The 22,623-nt window shown below is 44.9% G+C and overlaps 1 protein-coding gene across 7 annotated transcripts in view; it reads right to left on the bottom strand.

Moving 5' to 3' along the window:
- Positions 1–22,623, bottom strand: part of NRXN3 (neurexin 3) — a 961,828-nt gene that overhangs the window by 349,579 nt on the left and 589,626 nt on the right. For 2 of the 7 annotated variants that reach the window (XM_058828790.1, XM_058828798.1), the window contains exon 1: positions 2,905–3,985. The exons of the other annotated variants lie outside the window; for them this stretch is intronic. In XM_058828790.1, the coding sequence (XP_058684773.1) occupies positions 2,905–3,148 (244 nt within the window). In that variant the 5' untranslated portion in view covers positions 3,149–3,985. Of the gene's footprint in view, positions 1–2,904; positions 3,986–22,623 lie in introns of those variants that run through there. 7 annotated transcript variants of the gene reach the window in all.

The raw sequence follows: 22,623 nt of genomic DNA, 5'->3' as shown, positions 1-22,623 counted from the left end.
ACTGATTTTAAAGGAGCACTAGACATAGACTCCAAACAAATGTTCAATGCTCATGAGACACTTATTTTTCCTCTGTGCTAGATATTAATTTGCTTCTTCAAACAGATTTAAACCCACTGGGATGTAGGAGAAAAAATGAAAATATGTTTAAATACAAGACTGAGTCCCAGAGATCAGCACTGTGGGGCTGGAAGACAACACAGCAGGGTGGCCTGATCTGATTCCTTCCAAAACCAGTATTAGTGTAGCCACCAAGCAGGGCGGTAATCAGAATGAATTTCTTATTTCTCTCTAGGAAAACAAAATAATCAAAATCCCAGGAAACACAGGGAGTGCACAGCCTCCTCAGAATCTGACTCCTCAATGCTGTTACAGATCCAAGTTCCAAGGGCCTCTGTTGTGCAACAGTGAAAGAACACACAAAAATAAACCATGCATGTTTCCAAGACCAGCTGTCTTTGTGGTCTCTTTTTCCTTTCTCTCTCTCAATTTCCCTCTGTCTGTCCACCCCAGTCATCTCTTTATTCATGGCCAAAGATGGTTTTTATGACAGTTTTTGCTTACAAGACATGATGAGAAAAGAAAAACCAAAAAAAACTGAAAAAACCAAACTACTCACACTGACTTATGCACTTGCCTAAGCTCCCTGAGCTCTCTATTTCCCTTCATTCCTTTCTGCAATGGGGACACCAAAAAAATGCCCGTTTCTCACTGAAGTTGATAACTGCTTTTGCTCCTGCCTCTTACGTGAGGCTTTGCTTGACTTTCAGGGCAGATGGAAAAGCCATCAAGGAAAAAAGAGCTATCATTTCTTGACCAGTAAACACACTGTAGACTCTCACAAAGGCTACTGCTTGACTTTTACAGCAGAGCCAAACACTATCACATTTTGTGATATCCTTCTCTCCTTTCCTCACAAGTGACCTACAAGCCAGACTTTGCTAACCCCTTTCATCACAGGAGACCTAAGCTACAGAAGCTGGGGTGTTGAAAACCCTTTGGGGCAGTGACTGGCTGATCCCTCATATTTCTTGCTTTAGCACAACAGGGACTCTCTCACATGGTCCTCAAGCATTGCTGCAAATAACAGAGCTCCTGCTGCTAGTGATTAATAACCCATAACTGAGTTTCACATGGGTGGTGCTTAACAGATGGTCTTGATGTCTGGCATGGCATTGGTTCCCTTCCCATGTGGGGCCCAAATGTTTCTGTTGCATTTTAGGATGGATGTGAACTTTGCAGCAGAAGTGGGAGTCTGATAGGCTGGAAGGATAGTGCCACTTGTGTCTGCAGAAATGGCTGAACACCTCCTCCTCAACCTACTGCACCCACTGCCACTTCAGTCCCGAGTCCTCGCCTCTGCAGCACAGTGCTATTCTGCAGTGCCCTGGGCTCCCCCTCCCGCACTGCCAGAGCATCGATGACATGCCTTGCAGAGCTCCCTGCCACACTCTTCCAGTGCCCTCCAGCAGCTCTGCCACAGCACCTCCTGCTAGCACAGCCTTGCCCCACTGGTGCTCAGCTGTGACCTGCAGCATCTGCCTCCTGGCTGTGCTCCTGAGCCCTTTCCCTCTCCAACATGCCTCGGCTCAGACCTGCAATACCAAGCTTCTTCTACAGCTCTGCCAATATCCCTAGGGATTTCATTGGAGGTCCATTCATCACTGTGCCATTTGAACCATTCAGACTGCTCTGCTGGTCATCTGAGCACTTACCAGGGTGCTCCAGGTTTCAATATCCACGTAACCCTAACACAGCCCTGCCAGCACATCCTCATAGTCCGTGCTGCAGCCATGTCATGCGGCATTTCAACCAACTGTGCCAGGGCCCTTCCTTCCCTTCCCTCTTCTTCAAAGTGTTCCTATACCTTGTGCCTCCTACTGGTTCTTCTTCTTCTGGCCCTGCACAAATGTGAATCTCTAGGTGAATACTCCCATGATGGAAGGCCAGACCTGACCCTGACCTGCAGCACTGGCGGCAAAGGGCCAGGCCTTGGCCTGCCTGCCTCTCCAGCTGATATGACTGAAAACAGAAGCTAAGGGACAAGGATAGAAAAAGGTGGAGATGAGGGAGACCCCCCATGTCAGATGGGCCTAGGCCAACTCCTGCCAGGGTGGGGAGACTTGAGAGAGATGGATAAGAGGCTGTGTAGGTCCAACTGCTGAGCATTGCTCAGGACTTCAGGGTCACGATGTTGGCCCTCTCACACTCTCTTGGCATCTCTCAGACATCCTGTTCCCCTTCTCCCTTGCTGCCGGAGTGAAAACCTACTCCCTATTATATCCTACTCCAGGGTCCCCAGGAAGACGCTACCGGGTACCAAGCAGGAAGCCAGGAGCAGGAATAAGACCTCGCCTTTTCCTTCGTACACCCCTTTCTATCCTCACCCGGGAACGCCGCGAGCGCGCAGGCAGGGGAGGAGGGCGGCGGCAATTCCCCGAGCCCCCGGCTGGCCCTCCCGCAGCTGGGCGACCGGGAAACGAGGCTGCCCGGCGGGGAAGATGCGCTGCTGCAATGACCACGCCAGCCGCTACCAGACAGGACTCGGTGGCTCCCCGCCGCAGGATCCCAGCGGGACAGGAGCGGATGCCCTTCCTCCGTCCCGAGCCGCTCGGCGCTGCCGTCTGACACGGAGCGAGCCGAGCCCGCCCCGGCCCCCACCCTCCGGAGCACACACCGGCCGGGGAAGTTGGCTCTCCAAGCGGTGCGTCCTCAGCCCCAGGCTCTGCTCCGGGAGGCGGCAGGGGACGAGTGGAGGGTTAACGGGGAGGGGAGATAACGGCGGAAATCTGAGGGGCAGGGAGGACCCCCCTCCCCCGGAGGCACAGCCATCGTCCCTGCTCCCCCTCTGCTGCTCCAGCTGCTCTGCAAAAAGGTTAGAAAGAAACAAGAGTGGGAACCCACCGTGTCCTCCTCGGAGGGAGACAGGGGAGCGGTAGATAGAGATAGGCACAGAGTGGTGCTTGCTGCCGTGGAAGTGATGCTCATACTGAGCCTGAGAAACAGACGAGGAAGAGGAGGCAGAAGAAGCCACGTTAGAGGAACTCCACACAGAGCTGACGATACATCCCCAAAAGAGGGAGCACATCCACAGGGTCCAGGCGGGGCGGCGTCCCGGGCAAATGCTGGGGTCTATTCTCAGGTGCATGGTCAAGGCACAAGACACCTACAGACGGGCAGTCTGAATTCCAGCCAGGGAGAGAGAATAACGTTCATGATGCCAGGGGACCCATGCTAGCAGAAAGGAGAGTCGCTTCCGAGGCTCTAGGGGTGTGCGTGTGTGCTCAAGAAGAAAAGAGACAGTGTGTGTGCGAGAGAGAGAGTGCTAGCAGGGAAGGGGAGGGATGGGGGAAGGTTAGTAACCACACAGAGACGAATAAGACGCGCCGTTTCCCAGGGCTGGATCTACTGTGGCAGGAACCCCGCGGCCGTACCGAACCTCCAGGAGTGCGCAGGAAAGCCGCACATGTCCGCACGAGGGTCCTGTTCAGGTTCCTCCAGGATCACGGGGTCCTTGAGGACTTTTCCCTGCCTGCGATCCCTGTCTTTCACTTTGTTGAGAAGGACTATTAAAAACGAAAAAGAAGAAATAAGCCAGGGACCCCAGGTAAATTTTTGATATATATATATATATTTTATCCCAATTCCAGGGGATTTCTCTTGCTTTTCCACTAGCAAGTGTTGCAATGCAGAACTGCTACGACACGCACACGCGCACACACACACACAGCGATCTAGATTATTATCCTTCTTCCACCGAATCCAGGCGACCGAGGGCTCAAGCCGATTAACCCTGCACAGCCGTCGAGCGCATCGCCAGCTCTTCTTCCCGGGCGGGCTGGCGGGCGGGCGCGTTGGAGCAGCCGGGGCGGGCGGCGCGGTCCGGGCGCGGAGCGAGCGGAGCCGGGGCTGGCTGCGGGCGGCCGCCCCAAGTGCGGCCAACTCGGCGGCGCAGGTGAAGCGCAGCCGGGGCGGCCGGGGCAGCGCCTCCGCCAATGGGCGAGCAGCATGCAAATGTCCCGGCGCCGGCGAGCCAATGGGGGCGGCGCAGCGCTGCGCAGAGGGACCGGCTGGCTCCGGAGGGAGGCGGGGCCGGACCGAGGCCCCGCCCCCGCCATTCATGCGCTCGTGCGGGCCCGCGCGCCCCCGGCCCCGCGGCCCCCGGGAACACCCGGCTCGCGGAACCCCGGAGCCGGAGCCCGGCAGCCGCCGCCTGCCCCGAGCGGGCCCTGGTGAACCGCGCCCGCCCCGCCCAGAGTGCGGGACAGAATCTCCGCCAGTGCGGGACCGGAGCGCCTCCCGTGCGGGACAGAACCTCCGCCAGTGCGGGACAGAACCTTCTCCCGTGCGGGACCGAACCTCCTCCCGTGCGGAACCGGAGCGCCTCCCGTGCGGGACCGAGCCTCCTCCCGTGCGGGACAGAACCTCCTCCCGTGCGGGACCGGAGCGCCTCCCGTGCGGGACCGGAGCTCCTGCCGTGCCGCCGTGTCCCGGGGAGCCGGCACGGCGGGCCCTCGGCCGCGGCACGGGGATGGATACGCTCAAGTAACGCTGTCCTCCCGCGCCGCCCCGTCCCAGGGCTCGTCCTGCGGCCGCAGCTGCTCGGGAGCAGAGGAAGAACCAGGAATTACCGCGCTCTTTAAAACCCCCTATGGCTCTTACAGATTTTTTATTTTTTGTTTTTTTAATGCTCCTGCAACTATGGGCGTAGTTCGAACTCGTGTATCTGCACTCAATCCTCGGAGAGTGAGGAAAGCAGCCGGAGTTTGCAGCCCATAAATTAATAAGCAAATACAGTAGCATTACCTAGTAATTTACTGCCTATCCATTTGCGTGGCAAAAATCCCCAGCCACACTGGGGAAGGCAAGCACCGGGAGTGAAGAAGTGACTTACACAGGATCACTCGGGGAGTCAATAAGGAGCTTCAGAAAAGGAGCCAGACAGTCCCCAGACTCACCTTGCACTGCACTGCCTCCTTCCCTTTCATTTATTCATACGAACCAATAAATTGTTTATGACTGTAAGTTTTCTTGTTTTCCCCTCTAGACCCGTGTTTGTAGGTGTGCACGCATGCGCGTCTGAAAGCCGCTGTTTGACTCGGGTATTTCCCTAACGCCGAGGTGCAGTGTTTTCACTGCATCTCAATTTGGTACAGCATGTCAGTAACTTGTAATGATCAGCCTGAGTTGCACGCCTAATACTTTCAGTTGAGCCTGATATGCTTGTAATTTATTTTCTAGTAACTTACAGTATAAGTGAACTAAATCAGGGGCTAAAGCGGCCAGAAACGCTTTGCTGTTTTGCTGGGTTTAATCAGTGATTGTGAAAGGCAAGAATATTATCTTCACCTTTATCTAACATCTGCCACCTAAGAATCTCAGAGTGCTTTAAAATATTTTATTAATGAAGTCTTTCAACAGCTTTAGGTATTACTTTGCCGTTCTGTAGATAAGGAAACAGAGGCTCAATCATGTTGAGCCAGTGACTGACTGATAGATATGGGAACTGAGCAGACACTGAGATTCTCCATCCCAAGCAGTATGTACCATTACTATAAACTAATTGACTGATTTGGTGGTCATTTCCTAGCCTTAAAGCGTGAATGTCAGCTTTCCTGACAATGGGGCACACAGGTGGAGACAGGACTGAGTGACCTGCAGTGCAGATGCCTCCTGGACAGCAAGTTTGCAGTGCCATACAGAGGGCACAGAGCAGTTTTATCTGTGCAAATCAACTTTTCCTGTCCCTGAGTTTTGTTGAGGAAACTGAAGTTGCTGCCATATATGTGCTGGAATTCCCAGAAGGATGCTGTCTTTGCAGGGAAGAAGCTCCCTGCTCCTAACTACCTGGGGGAAGGGGGGAATATAGCCTTGAAAGGCTGCTGACCCATGAGTCAGCACCCTTGAATCCCTTGTCACAGAAGTCCTAATTTTCACATAGTCCACAGACAAGGTACTCTGAAAAATTTATTGGGTAGTTAAGCTGTAGGGAGCCTGATTCAGGGGAAGGGGGGAAGGACATGTATTAAATACACATCACTGAGTAGCTGATTTGTAAAATAAAGAAAACCTGAATCAGTTTCAGACCCAGATAATTATAAGCAATGCAAAAAAGATCTGCCTTCCACCATTTCAGTTTCTGTTTTCTCTGGCTACAGCATTACAAGAAGGACAGAATGCATCACACATTAAAAAAGGGCTGTGGGTGCTACAGGTTTAAATATTGAGGACCTAATGCTGCTTTTCTAGGAGGAAGTGGTGGAAAATTCATTACTTTTTATGGAAAATATATATGTTTTAGAAAGTGCAATTCTAGAGATAAGAGCAGGGAAACTGCATGGATACACTCCTTGCCCCTGTCCTGCAATTATTTGCCCTGTTACTAAAAGAGAAAAGAACAGAAGTAATTCCCCTTTAACAGTCTGACAGGTCACATCCTCTTCGCCATACTCAATCCCCTGTTCATGCTGGCCATCTAATTCTTGGGTTGCTGTGGGAGGCAGAGCCTTAAACAGACAATAAATTACCAAGCTCCAAAACAAATCACTGATCCTTTTCCTCATTTAATCTGACACCAATCCTTCCCCACATGCAGAGGTACCAGCTCAGGTGCTGGTAGGACATACAAAGGTGAGCATCATTTCAGACTGCCCTGGCCAGAGACAGAAAATGCCTGGAGAGTTCATGAGCAGGAGAAAAAAAGTGGCTGTGTATTGCCCCTCTGATGGGGATTTGCTCTACATTCTGCCTATCAACCTTCCTTTGCTGGAAACCAGTGGGTAAACTGCCTTAGGCAAAAATGAGAAGGGCCAAGAAAACCAAACTCTAGGAGTACACCATAAAAATAAATAATGAAAAAGGAAAAACCTGTGAAGCTAGCTATAAATACATCATAGGATTCTGGTGACACCGTAAAGTACTGGAACTTCACTCTGCCTTGCTTTATGAGATGTCAGTGGATGTATTTACTGCCCTGTCATTAACAGGTGACTCATTTATTTAGCAGCACCACTGCAGGAAGAGGGCAGATTTCAATTGCAGTTTTCCTCTTGGGAGGCAAGGGGAAGTTTATAGTCAGAAGTGACGTTTCAACATTATTCCCACTAGATTTACTTCAGTAGAGGCTGGCTGTGTTGTAGTCACATTAGTTTATTTAATCTGGGTAAACATAGAGTCTTTCTAAATGCTCTTGTGTCTTCAGGACCAAGATGGATCCCTTAAAAGATAATGGTTTCCATGATATGTTGCTCCCTACAGATATGAGAAAAGTCTTATTTCCTACTTGGCTGTTTCTTTTACTAAAAGACCAGAGGGCCACTATAATCTGCAGAAATGAGAAATAATAAAGCAATTGTTTCTTAGTTTTAGAATCCCAGAAAGAGACCCAGTCATCTTCAGGCCCAGGAAGAGTTCGTAGTCCACCTTATTTAAAAGAGCAAGTACAACTTTCTCTATGCTTCCTATTAAATCTTAGCTGTTAATTACTTTGCTGCACTCAGAACTGAAACATCAGTGATACTGTAAAATCACATATCTTTTAAACTGCATCTAATGGGGAAACTCAATTAGTATTTATCAATACAGGGTGTCTGCCAGAGGAAGGACAGCTTTGCCTCCACCCAGCAGAAGCTAACAAGGTACAGAGTTAGTCAGTGCTTTGCTATATAATAAGTTTAAGAGAATAAGGTCAGCTAGAACAGCCTGTCACCCAGAAGTTTTTCCCAGACTGAACTGCTTCTCTCAAGGTTCAAAACAGTTCCATTATTTTTTTTAATGTACTTTTCCAAAATCAAGAAGGAGGGTGAAAACATGTCATACTTACGATGTTAAAATACAGTTTTAAATAAAACAAACCAGAGGGAATTGCATGCTGTAGAGAGCTTAGGACCGGCATATAGACACCTTTGTCTTTAGCAAGCTACTTCAAGTTCTGCTGACAACAGCAGTGGCCAAAAATCTGGTAAGTTCCTCAGCACTGCTGGCAGAATTAACTGCTCTGAGACTAGTCCCTGGTGCCCCACTGTCCTTGTCATCACTGTCTCTCTGCAGGCAGCCTCAAGAGGCAGGACCCAGCAGCACCAAAGAATTATCAGTGTTTGCTCATCCAGAGCGAAAAGGGAGGGTTGCTCCAGGACAGGGCTGAAAACTACGCACACAGCTGCTGTTATGCAGTACCTTTTCTTGTGTGCAGTATTTTTCTTGCATATAACCGAGTTGCTGCCGTCTCTGTAGTTCTCAGTTTTATTTTGTATCTGGAGAAAAAAAAGAAAGCAACCTTTTCTCAGGTCTTCTGTGCTTTCCTTTAACAACCAGTAAGTCCAGTTACCACAAAAGTTGAGGCATATGCCTTACATGTTACCAGTAACACAGAGCAAGTATTCTCTTTTCTGCTCAGTTCCAAGGGACCACAGATTGCCAAAAGCAACTAATACAGAAGCTTTAGAGCCTAGTTTTGTTCTCCTTTATGTCAGGGTAAATAAACTCAACAGAGCCAGTAGATTGTCATAAGTGAAGGGAAATCTGACCCTTGGTGTTCATTTGTGAGAAGAAAATGCAAGCTGATTACAACCAGTTCGTCTGGACTAGCAGTGAGTTAGCCAAAAGCAATGGTAACCACTGAGACATAAATTCAGTTCTATCAAACATCCAATTTAAGGGCCAAAACTCTTGTAAAGTTCAGACTTTGTGACACACCTAGAGTTCTATGTTGGTGGAAACAAGGAGGAACAAGTGCATGGGCACACAAACACAGCAACATATCTCTTTTTGATATGCATTAATCAACTAAAATTGGAAAAGAGGCAATGTCAGGATTTGCTAACACAGACTGACAATAACACGTTAAAATTGCCCCTGTTTGCTGGATAATGTATAAAGGATGATCCACTGTACTCAGCACTATGCAAACTAACACAAGCTGAGAGTCCCTTCCCTGGAGAGATTATAGACTTGCTGGAAAGGCACGAACCAACATATGTCAGAACAGCTTTATGAGCAAACAGTACCTTTTTTTGGCCAAAGTCTGCTAGTCTGCGAACCTAAGAGAATGGAAGGCACTGGCAACAGTGCCTTGACACAGGAGTGTCTAGTCCATGCTTTCAGCCTTGAGCAGGGGAGTTCTTGGAATTCTCCCTCACAGAATGTGCTGCAGAGATACCCCTGACCACCTGCACAAGACACCAGCAATCACCCTCTCTCCTAAAGCTGCCTCAAAAATTAGGAAAAAATCCTTCTCACACCTCAGACCTCTACCAGATCAGCAATTATGAATGGGAATTATGAATGGATATACATGAAGGATGCCCAAGTTTAGTTTATTTCAATCATCATAAGGAGGTTCTGTTATTCAAGTACCAGCCGTCTCCCCTTCTGTCTCACTGCCACTTCAGTCCCTGCCTCCAGGGTACTTTATCAGAGTGGGCTAAGCAGGCTCTAGTCCACCCTTCAGCCATGTGCTGACAGGCAGACTCTCATCTCACAAGAGAAAACTGATCTTCTGTGGCTGCAGAGCTTTTTCCTCCAGGAAGGTTGGAACTGCATCTATCTCTTTTACTCTCAGTAGAAGCTGGGCTCAATGGCAGCTGCTCAAAGCTTGTCAGGCAGAGAAACAGAACCTGCTTGGACTTCCTGTATCACTTTCAGCAATGTGACTTTTTATCAAAGGTTTGTTCAGGCTCAGAAAGATTAAGGGAAACTAAAAGACTGGCCTAGTTTGAAAAAATCAGGGTTCCCCACTGCTTGACCTTAGGTAATTATTGAATCACTAATGAAGAAAAAGAGTCCAACAATTTAATTTTCTGATGTTTCATTCACAGAATTCACACTTCTACTACCTATGTTTAACTAAGTACACCAGTATAAAAAGGTAGTGACGTGTAGAACTGATTTCCATCATTCATAACAGCTTCCGCTTACAGATCCACAAATAGCCTGATTTTATGTTTAGCAAAATTCATCTCCAGCCTAACTCCTAGCAACTGATACTATGGATGCATGTAGCTACTATGTTTATGGAAACAAAAATATATGTGTACCTTCTTCTCCTTATGTTTGGAATCAGTGCTGGCAAGTCTAAGGTGAAGGGGAACAGCCTGTTTCTGGCCTAGGTGTGAGCCCTGCCTGGGATAACACACTGCTGTGATCCCTTCCCTTCAGTGACTCTCACAGCAGCAAGAGGTTCAATGAACCAGCAGATCACAGATGTGTTGCCTACTGTAATTTTGTCTGTATCTATTCTGCAGATTTAGATTTAGATCTGGAAGATCTGCAAGTCCAGTGCCTTACAGACTAAGGCATATATTAGCACTGCAGAACTAACATCTATGTCACGAATTCTTAGTGTGGAACAGCTGGGAAATTATTTTTAAGAGTTCTGAGTTCTAAAATTTAAATAGCACCTGAAAGGCTGAAGTAGAAAGACACAGAGAATAGATGGAGCTAAAATCCCTGCTGAGATAAATAGGGAACTATTTTAATTTTACCCATGAAAGCAGAAAGAAGACTTATTTTTCCTTTTGCACTCAAAGAAATCTTGTCTGACACAGAAAGGAAAAGCTGGAAAAACTGTTGCTTTTGCTCCTTTAAACTGACTTCTGTACTAATGAAAAGCGAGTTCTCTAATACGCACTGTGCACAGGCTCCCCTCTGCTTCTCTTCTCTCTTCCATCTATCATCTTTGCCTGGCTTTTGCCTGTAATCTCCTGTTCAACTCACAGCAATAACTGCCAGGGGACTGGTGTTTGCTGTGGTCATCCAGCCACCAAAATAAAAGAATTAAAAGCAAAGAAAGATATAGGGGGGAAACCTTTCAATGACATGAGTGTCTCACCACCCGACAAAGAGTGAACTGATTCCAGCGGCCGAGCCTCCTTGCGTGGGAGCTGCTGGTAGGTGTAATTTCCTAAGATGTATACCTTGTCAGTGTGCAGGAGATGAAAAGAAAAAGAAGGTCAGAGCAGCCAAAGCTAAAAATTTGAAGGACAAAAGAAGACTCTGTGGGGAAGAACTCTTCTGCTTTTAACCCTGAAAGAGCCCATTCTGCATGGTCTGTGTCAAATTATTTACTGGCTAAGGTATAACAAACAATAAGCTGTTAGATGGCCCTCTCTGTGCCCAAAGGGACAGCTGTTTTTCATGTGGTGCCTGTGCTACATGGCCTGCACAGGATGTTACACAGTATAGTCCAGTTGCTCTCAATCACAGTAGAAATGAACTTCTTCCCTCCAAGTAAGTAGGCTCATAATAGACTAGACAGACATAAGGCAGCCTTAGGAGGCTAAATTGTCCCTGTCTCCACCAGTATAAACTTTGCCTACAACAGTCTTGGTGATGTCCAAAGTGTAAAGATAAAGAATCAATTCTCTGGAATCAATATATACCAGTGTTCAACTTTATCAAGGGTTGTTGGTTTTCTTTTTTCCCTCCTTCTCACAAATCTGCCATAGTCAAAGAAGTCACCTGTGACACCAATTACAAATGCATTAAGAAGGATATAATTAATCTTAGCTTTCCTTCTGCCCAGATATAAACATACTAAAATATTGTAACTAACAGCAATATATAATATATTGCAACACTCTAATGGTATAAGCATCTTACTAAGTATGTGAGCGTCATGACCACCAAACAAGCAAACAAGACATAGTTATTTGCTTATAGGAGGCATCCAGGCAACAAAAAGTTGCAACAAAGGACAAGATAAGCATGAGGGATGGAAACAGACAGGCATCCTGCTAACACAAGAAGCATGTCTGGGGAAAAAAGAACAAGAGAAGCAGCACTGTTGGCAGATGAAGATCCCATTTTTGGGACATCAAAATAGCTTTAAAGAACCAAGTATGTAAAGGGTAATTGGGTATGGAAGATGACAAGCCAGCATCACTTCCAACTTCTCTCATCCTTCTCTACTTCTCACTTCTTCTGCAGCTAAAACCACCAAGGACTGTAGCTGTCAGTACTAAGTGTAGAGAATCAGCTCTGTGGCACTTTAGTCACAGTTAATTTAGGACATAAATGTTAAAGAATAACAGTTCTGTAGTTTTGTACATAAAGCAATAATTAATGATAATATTTGAGAATTAGGCATTAACATAAAGTGTGTTGCTACTCAGTGAGTTCAGTAAAGTTTTGGTTTAAAGTTTAAAACTGGTCTGATTTACTTATGTTCTATTCCCTTCCGAGCAATCTGTAATTCCCCAACATACGTATACAAACACATATTCAGTCATAATATTCAGGTATTATTTCTTCTCTATCACACAAGAAAGATTATTTCCTTCCTCTTTACAGACACTATGTACTTATTTGAAGACTTCTGCTATGTCCCTCCTCCCTAGACAAGGACATTTGCTCTATTGTTCCTTAGAAATCTATGGGGTTTAGACTCTGCTCATTACTGCTGGCCTCCTAGAGACTTTTTCAAAGTATCTACATTTTTCTTGAAGTGCAATGTCCCAGTCTGGATGCAATCCATCGGGTAAAGTCTTATGAGCACTGCATACGTAAGAACAATTATTTCACGTATCTTATTGATGATACTCCTGTTTACATTTCTTGTAAGGTGTTTGCCCCTCTTGCACAGAAGGAGAGCTCATAATAGCACCCTGGTAGTTACTCCCAGTTATATATTCTGTAACATGAAAAATACCACTAAGCCCTGCTCCACTGGCTCTTAGGCCTTTTGCACTGAGATTTTTAAAAGGTTTTGCATCTTCCAGAAAGTGCAGCTTAGGTCACTGCTGAGATGAGTAGTTATACAGCATCATACCTGCTCTCTGCTGATATATGTAGTACTACCAAGGACAGGCTCTGGCTTCAAGGCATGCAATGCACCCACACAAACAAATCAAACAGATGGAAGCAAAATACACTCCAGCTCCATTTGCAGCAACTGATCAGGGACCTTACTTGGGGTACTTGGTCTCTAGCAAAGAAGTTCAACAAAAGCACAATAGCGAGAATAAGGAGCATGAACTGCTTTAAAAACATCTCTCTCCTCGTGAAGTACCTCCCTCTCCTGTCATTCCCCAGGGTCTCAAACCCCACCTACACAAGCTCCCCCAGAACTACAGGTCTCCTGAGGCACCAGCAGTTTCCTTGACTTGTCATATCCTCCAACTCACAGGTAATTCAAAGAGTGTTCATAGTATTCACATGGATGCCAAAAGCCAACTTCCTCAAACTGAACACTTCCCTTTGCCCAGCACCTTAGTCTTTGAGCAGAGTGGGAGGGAAAGCACTCCACAGCAACAAAATCCCACTGGAGCTGCAAACACCACCAGAGCAAGTACAGTCATCAGGAGCAGAAGGGCTTTAAGCACCAGGCCGCCATGAAAATTTGGACTTGGAAACAAAGGGAAGGGGTAGCAAACTCCCTCCACAATAGGCTGTATACAACAGTTAAGGCATGAACTGCTACCAACATGGATGGACTGTCTATTGGATAGAACCAACAAAAAATCCTACTCACTGTGTGTGCCATTGTAAGTGTAAAGCTACTCATTGTAAAGTGCCAAGGGAAATACTAAAAATAGGAATGCAGATATGCAGATATTTAGATGCATACAAACACATGTTCATGCACATGTGCACACGTTTCTGTTTTGCTTTCTCCTCTCTAGCCTCTTTATCTCTTCCCCACACCATCAGCCCAGGACAGTTCCAGAAGAAACAACAAAAAAGGGAAAGGAACCACACTTCTTTATTTCTTCCATCTGAATTTTGAATTGATTGTACAAAAGCCATCTGCACCCTGGACCAATATATCCCTTAAGTAACCCCTTAAATTATAATTAGGTCTGCATAGTTTTAGTTAGATGCCACGTTTCACCCCCCTTTGCCTTTATAGTAGTCACCTAAAGTGAGCACTCAGGATGGCAACACACAGTCTGCCACTGACTTGTCCAGGGTACTGGCAGAAGTATGGTGGGTACTGTGAGGGTGAAAGAATGTGAGTGGTCTTCAGAATGACTAAACTGTGAATCATTTTGTTGCTGTCTTTATCTCCACATTCTGATCTCCTCCTGCACAGAAATCTGAAGGTAGCTATTTTATGACAGCCCGAGCTACCAAAAAAAAACCCCTGAAGAGACAGAAAGCAGTATGTGATCAACAGAATAAGCAGATATACAGGTGCTCTGTATAACACATTTTCTTGCACTGAGACACTACTTACCCACTACCAGCCCCTACACTAGGTGTTATCATCAGAAATGTAGCAGCAGGCAGATAAAACAAGGGCATCTGATATTCCTGGCTACCTGAAAAAAATGTTTGTTCTACAAGCAGAACTACAGAAATAACTGATTAGGAAATGAGGCTTGATGATTCCCCTTTGTTGTGCCGTGTGTGCCCTCCCCTATTCACCACAATGTCACCACATGACCTTTGGTTCCCCCTGCATTCTCTCACACTCCTTCCTCTGATCTGCTCCGATTTTTGTCCTATTTCCTTACCCCACTGTAACACCTTTCACTTTTTTTCCTTCTCATGTCTTGCTTTGGCCAAGGAAGAGGCGGTCTGTGTTGATGCAGGTTCAGAGTTACAAGTCTACCAGCTGGTGGGCCAGCCCTTACACCTCAGCAGGGATGAGGAACAGGTTTTGGAGGAATTCAGTGTCTCTGGGGCTTTAATGCTCCTGTCAAATGTGGTGGCTGCTGGCCAGGCAGCCAAAGGCGTGATGGCCAAACAGAGTGACTGTGGAAGCATGACTTCCCCAGAAGATCAGACTGAAATAACACTATATTTCCACACTTTTACAGAATGGAATGATCCAGAAGGAATTCTTCAAAGGTGAGAAATTCTGTTTCCCTTTGATCAAGCATTATTCTCCACTAGAAATGGCAGATTTCATCCAGCACTTGCAACAGGACATAGACCAGCTAGACCCCAAAGGTAGGATGCTATTTTCCCCAGTGCAAACACTGAATCTGTATCAGAGCCAAACACTGAATGAAGAATACACAGGAAAGAGAAATCAATTATCTAATGAAGGTTGAGGAAAGAAGAAAATATTACACAAACATAAATTTCAAAACCAGTAGAACAGCATGTTTCTGTCTATACAACTTCTGTCAGGGAAATGGGTGGCCTCTGAGGGAAGCCCCAAGCTGTCTAATTATCTCTGGGTTCTTTGAAACCCTTTGACCCATCCCTAGAAAGACTGCTGAGCTTTAAAATACTTTTAACAAAATTTTCATATAAAGGAATAAAGCTGTGTAGAACTTCTGCTTTCAACAAAGGATGATCTAATAATTTGTGCTTGGTTTGTTTTTGTTTTTGTTTTTTTTCCCCAGCAAGCTGTATTGCAGCAAATCACTCTCGTTATTGGGTTTTCTCAGGCTGCTAGTTACAGGCTGAAAATAATACATATCCAGATGTTTATACAGAGCTTATCACAGCTTAGGTTATATAAATCATGTTAAAATAGGGTTAAAATCACACAAGACAAAGCACTGAGACAACCAGGCAAAAATCCTACTCCATCCAAGTGGGAGAGCTGGCATTTAGCAGGTATTTTTACCTCCATCCATCTTCATTTTTCTCCTTATCTCCCATATTTGTAATTGCCCATCCCATCCTGCACAGTAACACACAGAGGCTCACCCACTCACTCCCATTTCTTCTCTTGCCAAGAAGAGCATCCTGTGTGGGATTCAATCATTTGTTGTCCACAGAACTTCTGGTGTGTGTCTCTCTAAATAGCTGACATCTGGAGGAGCTATACCCTCCTTGGCACAATCAGATGCTGCTAAAGAACATGACAAAATGCCTCATTCTTAAATTATCTTCTCTCTTCCCCCTCCTTCTTTCCAACGAGGTTTTTTTTTCTGAGAGGGATTCACAGTCCATTACATACAGTGACCAGCGTTCACAGGTGCTCCTCCCAGGAACATAAAGAAGCCAGTATAAATGTATACACTGATAACAATCCATTATTTCTGCCCTCATGTCTGTAACATACTCACTGATGCTTAGGAAGAATGTATCAGTCTGGAACCCTGTTGCTGAGCTAAAGAAACCAGTCAAGCATTGGATTCTTTAATTACAAAACCCTGATTTTGTCTTTATTATTCAACAGAAAAAAATTATAACAACTAAAACAGAGGCTTCACAAACTACAGAATTTTCAATCTATACAAATATGTTTCACTTATTGATTCTTTCTGGCTCACAAAAAAATAGGGAGTCTACAAGAACATGATCCTGATCCTTACCTGATTAAAAGACTGAAAGAAATGCAGAAAGGGGAAAATGGATTTCCAGCTTGACTCAATTCTGAATGCTTGATTTTGCAACAAAAATCCCAGATTACTCAGAGCAGGGCTGTTGTTGGCTTTTTTAACATTTTCTCATGCACACATGCCAATCTATTCATGTTCACATGTAATCTTTACTTCAGTGGGGTATGTTTCCATTCAAGAAATACAGCTAGCACATACATGCCTCAGGTCACCCAGGCAAAAGAAATTCAAACAGCCAGCAAAGTAATGGGTAGCACAGATACTCCTAAACTGATTAAACTGCTGTTGCTAGAACACACACACTGCAATCCCTTTCCTTTTGGCTTATTCAAGGTACCCTTTCATTCTTCTCTAACCCCTTCCAAACTGCTCTTGTTAGCAGGTTGAGAGAATTAAGTTGACTCACTAATATTAATAGGTCTCTCTAATTCAATAGTGGCTTGTTCAGAGAATGCCACCTGCCTTCTCTTTAAGCAAAAGGTACTGAAACACAGCCAACACTTTGCCCAGCTGTTTGAAAAGCTAAAATTAGACACACCTGTTTTAACAGTTGTTTCAGCAGCTGGACACTGGGGTTTGGATCATTCAGATTTACTCACAGTTTTTTCCCCTTAGAGCCAATAGTGCAATTTTACTGTTTCATCCTGTGTTTAGAGAAATTTATGCTGCAGGGAATGGTGTGAATGAATCAAAAAAGGTCAGAGTGTTTCTCGTCCACATTGCTGGACCTTGCTACAATCTAAAAAAACCTGCCTTTTCAGTTCCTGCCTTCAGATTCCTATGGGATCAAGATATACTTAGGTCTTGACCTAAGAGTATACAAGACAGAGATCTTGAACCATCTGTAAAACAACATAGGCTGCAGGTATAAAATGTCAAGTTTGTGTGATCTGTACTCTCTTTCTGCTGCAATGAGTTGGCAATGCTCATAGCTAAAGCCTGCAAGTGAATCCTGACAACTTTTCCATTACTGCTCTTGGAGTAATCCAGGTAACATGCAAAACCCACTTCCCCAGCACCTGAAGCACAACTGTCCCTCCAGTTGTCTTCACATTAAAAGTGATCCCCCACTGCAGAAATCCATGCCATGCTGGAAACAAAAACCACTGAGATGTTATGAAAGAACTGACTACAAAGTGAAAGACAAAATTAATTAATTGACCAAAATTATTGAAATTACACTTTAAACACACTTGCTGGAGCTGTTTCCAAGCTTCTATATCTGACCAAGTTGCTTGAGAATCCAAAAACCTTGTCCTAAAAGGTTCAATTCACTAAAATTGCGATATTTCACAACCTAGTTCTGTTTGCCTTTTTCCCTGAGGCAAAATCAATTTATATAGTGCTGTCCAGAGCCATTTATTCCCAAACTAGTGGCTAGCCCTCTGGTGTGACTGTGGGACCAACTGGTAAACAAGATCAGGGAGATAATCTATGTTATGAAGAAGCATGCAAAACCAGGAATTCCATGAATTTCTTTTATAACTAAGAAGTTAACTAAGACACCAAAGAATTCTCAAGACAGTTCTCAAAGTTACAGTTGGCCCTGTAGTCTTAGAGTTGCCATAAAATCAGAAGCCATAAATTTGTAAACATGAGTGCACTGAGTTCTATAAAAGTAAGCATCTCACAGGGTATATTCTCATTATGTACTCCCCTGGAATGGGCACCTGAGTGTTTTCCAAGAAAAGACACACTTATGATATGAACCCAGAGAGGCAGCATGCACACATATGGAGATTATTTATGATGCATATAAATGTATGCAAGCATACAACCATGGCCATGCAGCTCTACAGCCAAGGGAGAAGGGGCCTCAGAGCACACTGCACATTATCAGCTTCCCATCAAAACACACTGCCAATTTTCTAAGAGAAAGGGGCAAGGGTAGGGACACTACTTGGCTGTCAAATCCAGTAATAAATGCTTGTCAAGAGTGTTTTTGAGTAAAAGTCCTTGAAGAAGTGGGGCCACCATGATCAAACTGCACAAGCTGAACTCAAGAGCAGGGAAGACAGGAGTGACAGTGACACAAAGACTTTCCCCTCTTTCTGGGAAATAATGAACAAATCCTTCAGAGTGACTACTCTGCTACACCTGCTAGTCCTCTCTCAAGTCTGTATGAGACAAAAGATGCTCCTATCTTCCCTCAGATTAGATGTGCCTTGTAAAAAGCGATCAGAGATTGGCACAATAATTATCCTTCCTCATTAGAAAACAAGCCCTGAACCTGACTGAATATGACTCCTGTGTCAAGCCTGTATTAGAGCCTTTGTGGGCTCTAATAGTACTCAGCCAAAAACAACAGGCACAACACTCCATGTGAACAAAACAAAGCAACATATCAAGTAATCCTGTCTTTTTGGTTGCTTTTTCTCTTCCAAGCCTGATAAGTGAGGTGGGAAGGTGCCAAATTCTTTTTTAACTTGTATAAATGTGCCTAAATGTCACAGAAGAGCCTTGTTAAGTGAAAAGCTTTCCAAATGTTTTTCTCTCCCACATCTAAAATAGATTGCTCTTTTTTCTTTATCTTTTCAATTAAAAAAGGCACGCCCTCTCAGACCACTGCCTTTCCCCATTCCAAGGGTCAGCCAGCTGTAGGGACCCACAGCAGAGCTTTCAGTGCTCTCCTGGAGCATCATATACCAATAGTACAAGGGTACACCTTTGCCCATGGAAGCCAGAAAAAGGGTGAACACATGGTACCTATTTACATGGGTAAATACAGACTTAAAAACTTTTCTAACAAGAGAGTGAGCAGACATAAAAGGCTCTTCTGTGACAGACCATACATGCTCCCTCTTTGCTTTTTTTTAATGCTTTTGGAGCATATTTGTTGCTTTGGCTCTTTTTTGTCAGCATGGACATGAGCAGTGACTAACCCCCAAGAACTCTGACCCCAGCAACTGCAGCAGCACCATGGAAAAGGCAGTGCTGAGGCAAAACACTGGTCCTGGCACAGACAGGGCAGCTGGGACAAGTTCATTGAAAAGGGATGGGTGGGAACAGCTCAAGCTTCCACACTGCTGCACATCTAGATATGACTGGTAGATACAGCACGCTGAGAAGGATGGGTGGTCAGTGGTAATGGGAGATGTGTGACTGCAGATGAGGGCAGACAGCACTGGTTAGTCTACAAACTGGAGAATTAGGAAGAACTGCAGAGAACTGTGCTTAGTTGCCTTAATGAATCAGCTACTTCTCTTTTAGTACAACCAACCAAGGTCACTTCATCGTCCCGAAGGTCACTCCTATCTCCTCAGTCTGGTTCATTTCTTGATTTTCTTAGTTAAAAAGCTCTGATCGCATTTCTGGTCTTACCAGAACGATCTCAGGAGAAACATCCCATTTGGCTCTCTAGCCAAACACAAGGCTCAAAGAAATTATCACATCCTATACCCTGTTCAACAAAGCATGCTGCAAAATGATGCAACTTTGCAGCAGTAGGAGCAGAACTGTGTTAATGCATTACAGTATCCTGCACCACTTTCAGCTGAGATTTGTGGTGCCAAAATGCAATGGCATTTAAACAGGAAACTTATTCTTCAAGTTATTGCATTACAAGTACATCACAAGAACACAGAAAATACATATAACCTACAGGAATGCTTGAATTTAACCCATAAGAGCAGAGACAGACACTGAATTTAGGACACCTGACATCACAGAAGGGTAACCTTGGATACTCTGCAAAGGAACCCTCTGCAAGCTACCTATGCATGGGATTTCACTGCAACCTACCCCATTCTCAGCCTCCTTCCAACACCCAAATCAAGAGACACATTCTGCACTGGAAAAATGAAGTCTCACAAAAGTAATTTTACTATTTCATCATGTGCCACAGCCTGCTCTCTCCCAAGAAGAAATGTGGCCCTTTCCATTCCAGGTAGAATCCAGAAGCTCAACTAGTAAAACTACCATCCTCTGAAATCTAAATCTCAGAGCTGGTCCCTCAGGTTCAACAAGAGGAGTTTTTAACTCTTTTTTTTTTGTTTTAATATAGTACTGTTTCTTTTATTTGCCTTTTCCTTTTGTATTTGGGTACAGGGAGACGAAAACTGGGGAGTGGGAGGCTGTTTTTGTGCTTTCATCTGTAGTAAATAAAATATTTCCTTTCATAAAAATTAAATGAGCAGATACAATGACACTATATGCCTGCAGGAGCCCAGATTTTAAGATACATATCAGCCACCAGTGGTCTCAAATTAAATGATGCACTAGCAATAAAAAACATCTCACATTTAAAAAACAACAGAATTCTTGATCAGTGAACATTTCAAAATCTCTGTTCTGCAGAGGCATACCAGGTGTCTGCTAGGTAGAGGTAACAATGTTGCTACATTGGAGCAGTGGTTAATTGCTGTGATCACTTAAGTATACATTTATTTGCCTTCGGATTGAGAAAATGAAAGCCTAAAGTGGAGTTGTTTTGTGGCCCCAGTGCTAGTTACTAGCCTCCTCATCTAGGTTAAACTTGGGTAGGCAACATTGCTCTTCCTTGCCTTGCCTTAGCTTTCCTAAAAATAATCATCTCCACAGAAATCTGACTTATTTCGTTGGGCTCCCTTCTCCTGTGGCCACCTGCCTCTTTCCCTTCTCTGTTTTCCTTCCCTGTCTCCCTGTTTCATGGGTTGCACTGGGACAAGGAGCAAGAGTAGCACATGCATAGCCCCATTTCTTCACCTTGCTGCCTACAGAATTTCTTAATTTCAGGAAAGTTCCTTTTTCATTATTGCTGGCTGGCACCTTATTTGCATAAGGATCAACTATGAAGCAATGTTACCTCTCCCCTTCTGCAATACCAGAGTCTTCTGATGACTTTGAGTAGTTTTAAACAGGGTTATGCTTTCTCTTGTGCCCTCTTGCAAGCTTGGTGCTCTGCCAGGCAGCTGCAGGATGGCTGCAGGGAGTGCTGAACATTCCCTGTGCAACAGGCTAACGGGAGCTCCGAGGGGGAAGGCTCATCCCAGCTCCCACAGCTAAAGCCTGGCAAAAAAAATGAGCATTCTTGCTGCCTTGAAAATGATGTGTGTGCACAGGGGCTTGGCACAGCTTACAGCCATATATGATGCCCTACATCGTCACCTGAAGCCCCGCGCACAATGTAAATTTCCACGCGAAGAAACGCGCTCGATAGCACTGACCTGAACACTACCACCATCAAGCAATAACAAAAAAGGCAAAGGAGCTCCACTGCCCAGGGTCAGCCTTCACTTGCAGGGTTTGTTTTTATGTAGATATTCATATATAGCTTAATGGCTGGCACATTAAAGGGGACAGCAGGAGATAAACTGGCTTGTTCTTTTTGGATAGGATTAAAAGCTTTTACACTGGTTCAGTGCTTCTTGAGAAAAATAACCATTTCTCCCACAAACCTCAAAAGACAGGAGGTTGCAGTGTAGCTGGAAATGGTGATAACGGGCCTTCCTTTGATACTTGCTCTAAAAGAAGCTGTGCAAAATAATATGTATTTTATCATCTTCTAGGAATTAACCAGCTCAAATATGCCTGACCTTCCGATGAGGGAGAAATGTTGGGGTGCTTTTCGGTCAATGCTTAGACCTGAGAGAAAAGTTGAGGTCATATCCAGCTGGTCAGAATAAATTACAAAAAACTAAGTAGCTTAACCTCAGCAGTTCCCTTGCAAAAGCAGCTATACGAGCCCCTGGCCAGTGTGATCCCAGGAGCCCACATATAATTCACCTCCACAATGCCCTCAAAGCAAGGGCTACACATTTACAGTAAGTCACACAGTAAATACAATTTGCAACCTGCTAGCAATGAGGAGGCCTACTGCTAAGAAAGAGATGGGATCAGCAAATTTTTTTTGGTCAGTTGTGTCGAGCATTTAGGTAAAATTTTACTTGTCCTGGGGAAATGGCCAGACAAGATTATGCAATACCACTGACATCTTGTTTTCTGTGTGCTTGCTAATTCGGCCTATTAATAAATTTCATTGCAAACACTGGCACAAATATTTTCTTATAGTCAGCCAAGTTTTCAAATTTTTGTAAAACCCTCATCAGTTAGTGGAAAATTAGGATCTGCCATTTAATAATTTATGTCAGACTCATGCAGAATACCCAGCTTATGTAGCAGGAGAGGAGACTCCATTCTCCTGCTCCAAAGCTGCTGCCTCCTAGTCTGCAGAAGACCTGATCTCCCCAGATCTGCCAGTGGTGTACAAAAATGCCAGTGCACTCTGAGCAGCTCTGGGGCTATTCAGCACAGCAGCAGGACACTCGGTTTTATTCTACATCGAGTGTATAACCCTGAAAACATACAAAAATCCTGTTCCAAAATCCACAGCTATGCAAAGAAATTGTGTACTACATAGGAATATTCTATATTTATAAAATGTATGGTACCAAACTATTCCAAA

This window comes from Poecile atricapillus, chromosome 1, assembly GCF_030490865.1.
Source record: "Poecile atricapillus isolate bPoeAtr1 chromosome 1, bPoeAtr1.hap1, whole genome shotgun sequence".
Taxonomy (NCBI): domain Eukaryota; kingdom Metazoa; phylum Chordata; class Aves; order Passeriformes; family Paridae; genus Poecile; species Poecile atricapillus.
This window is presented reverse-complemented; position numbering and strand designations above follow the sequence as displayed.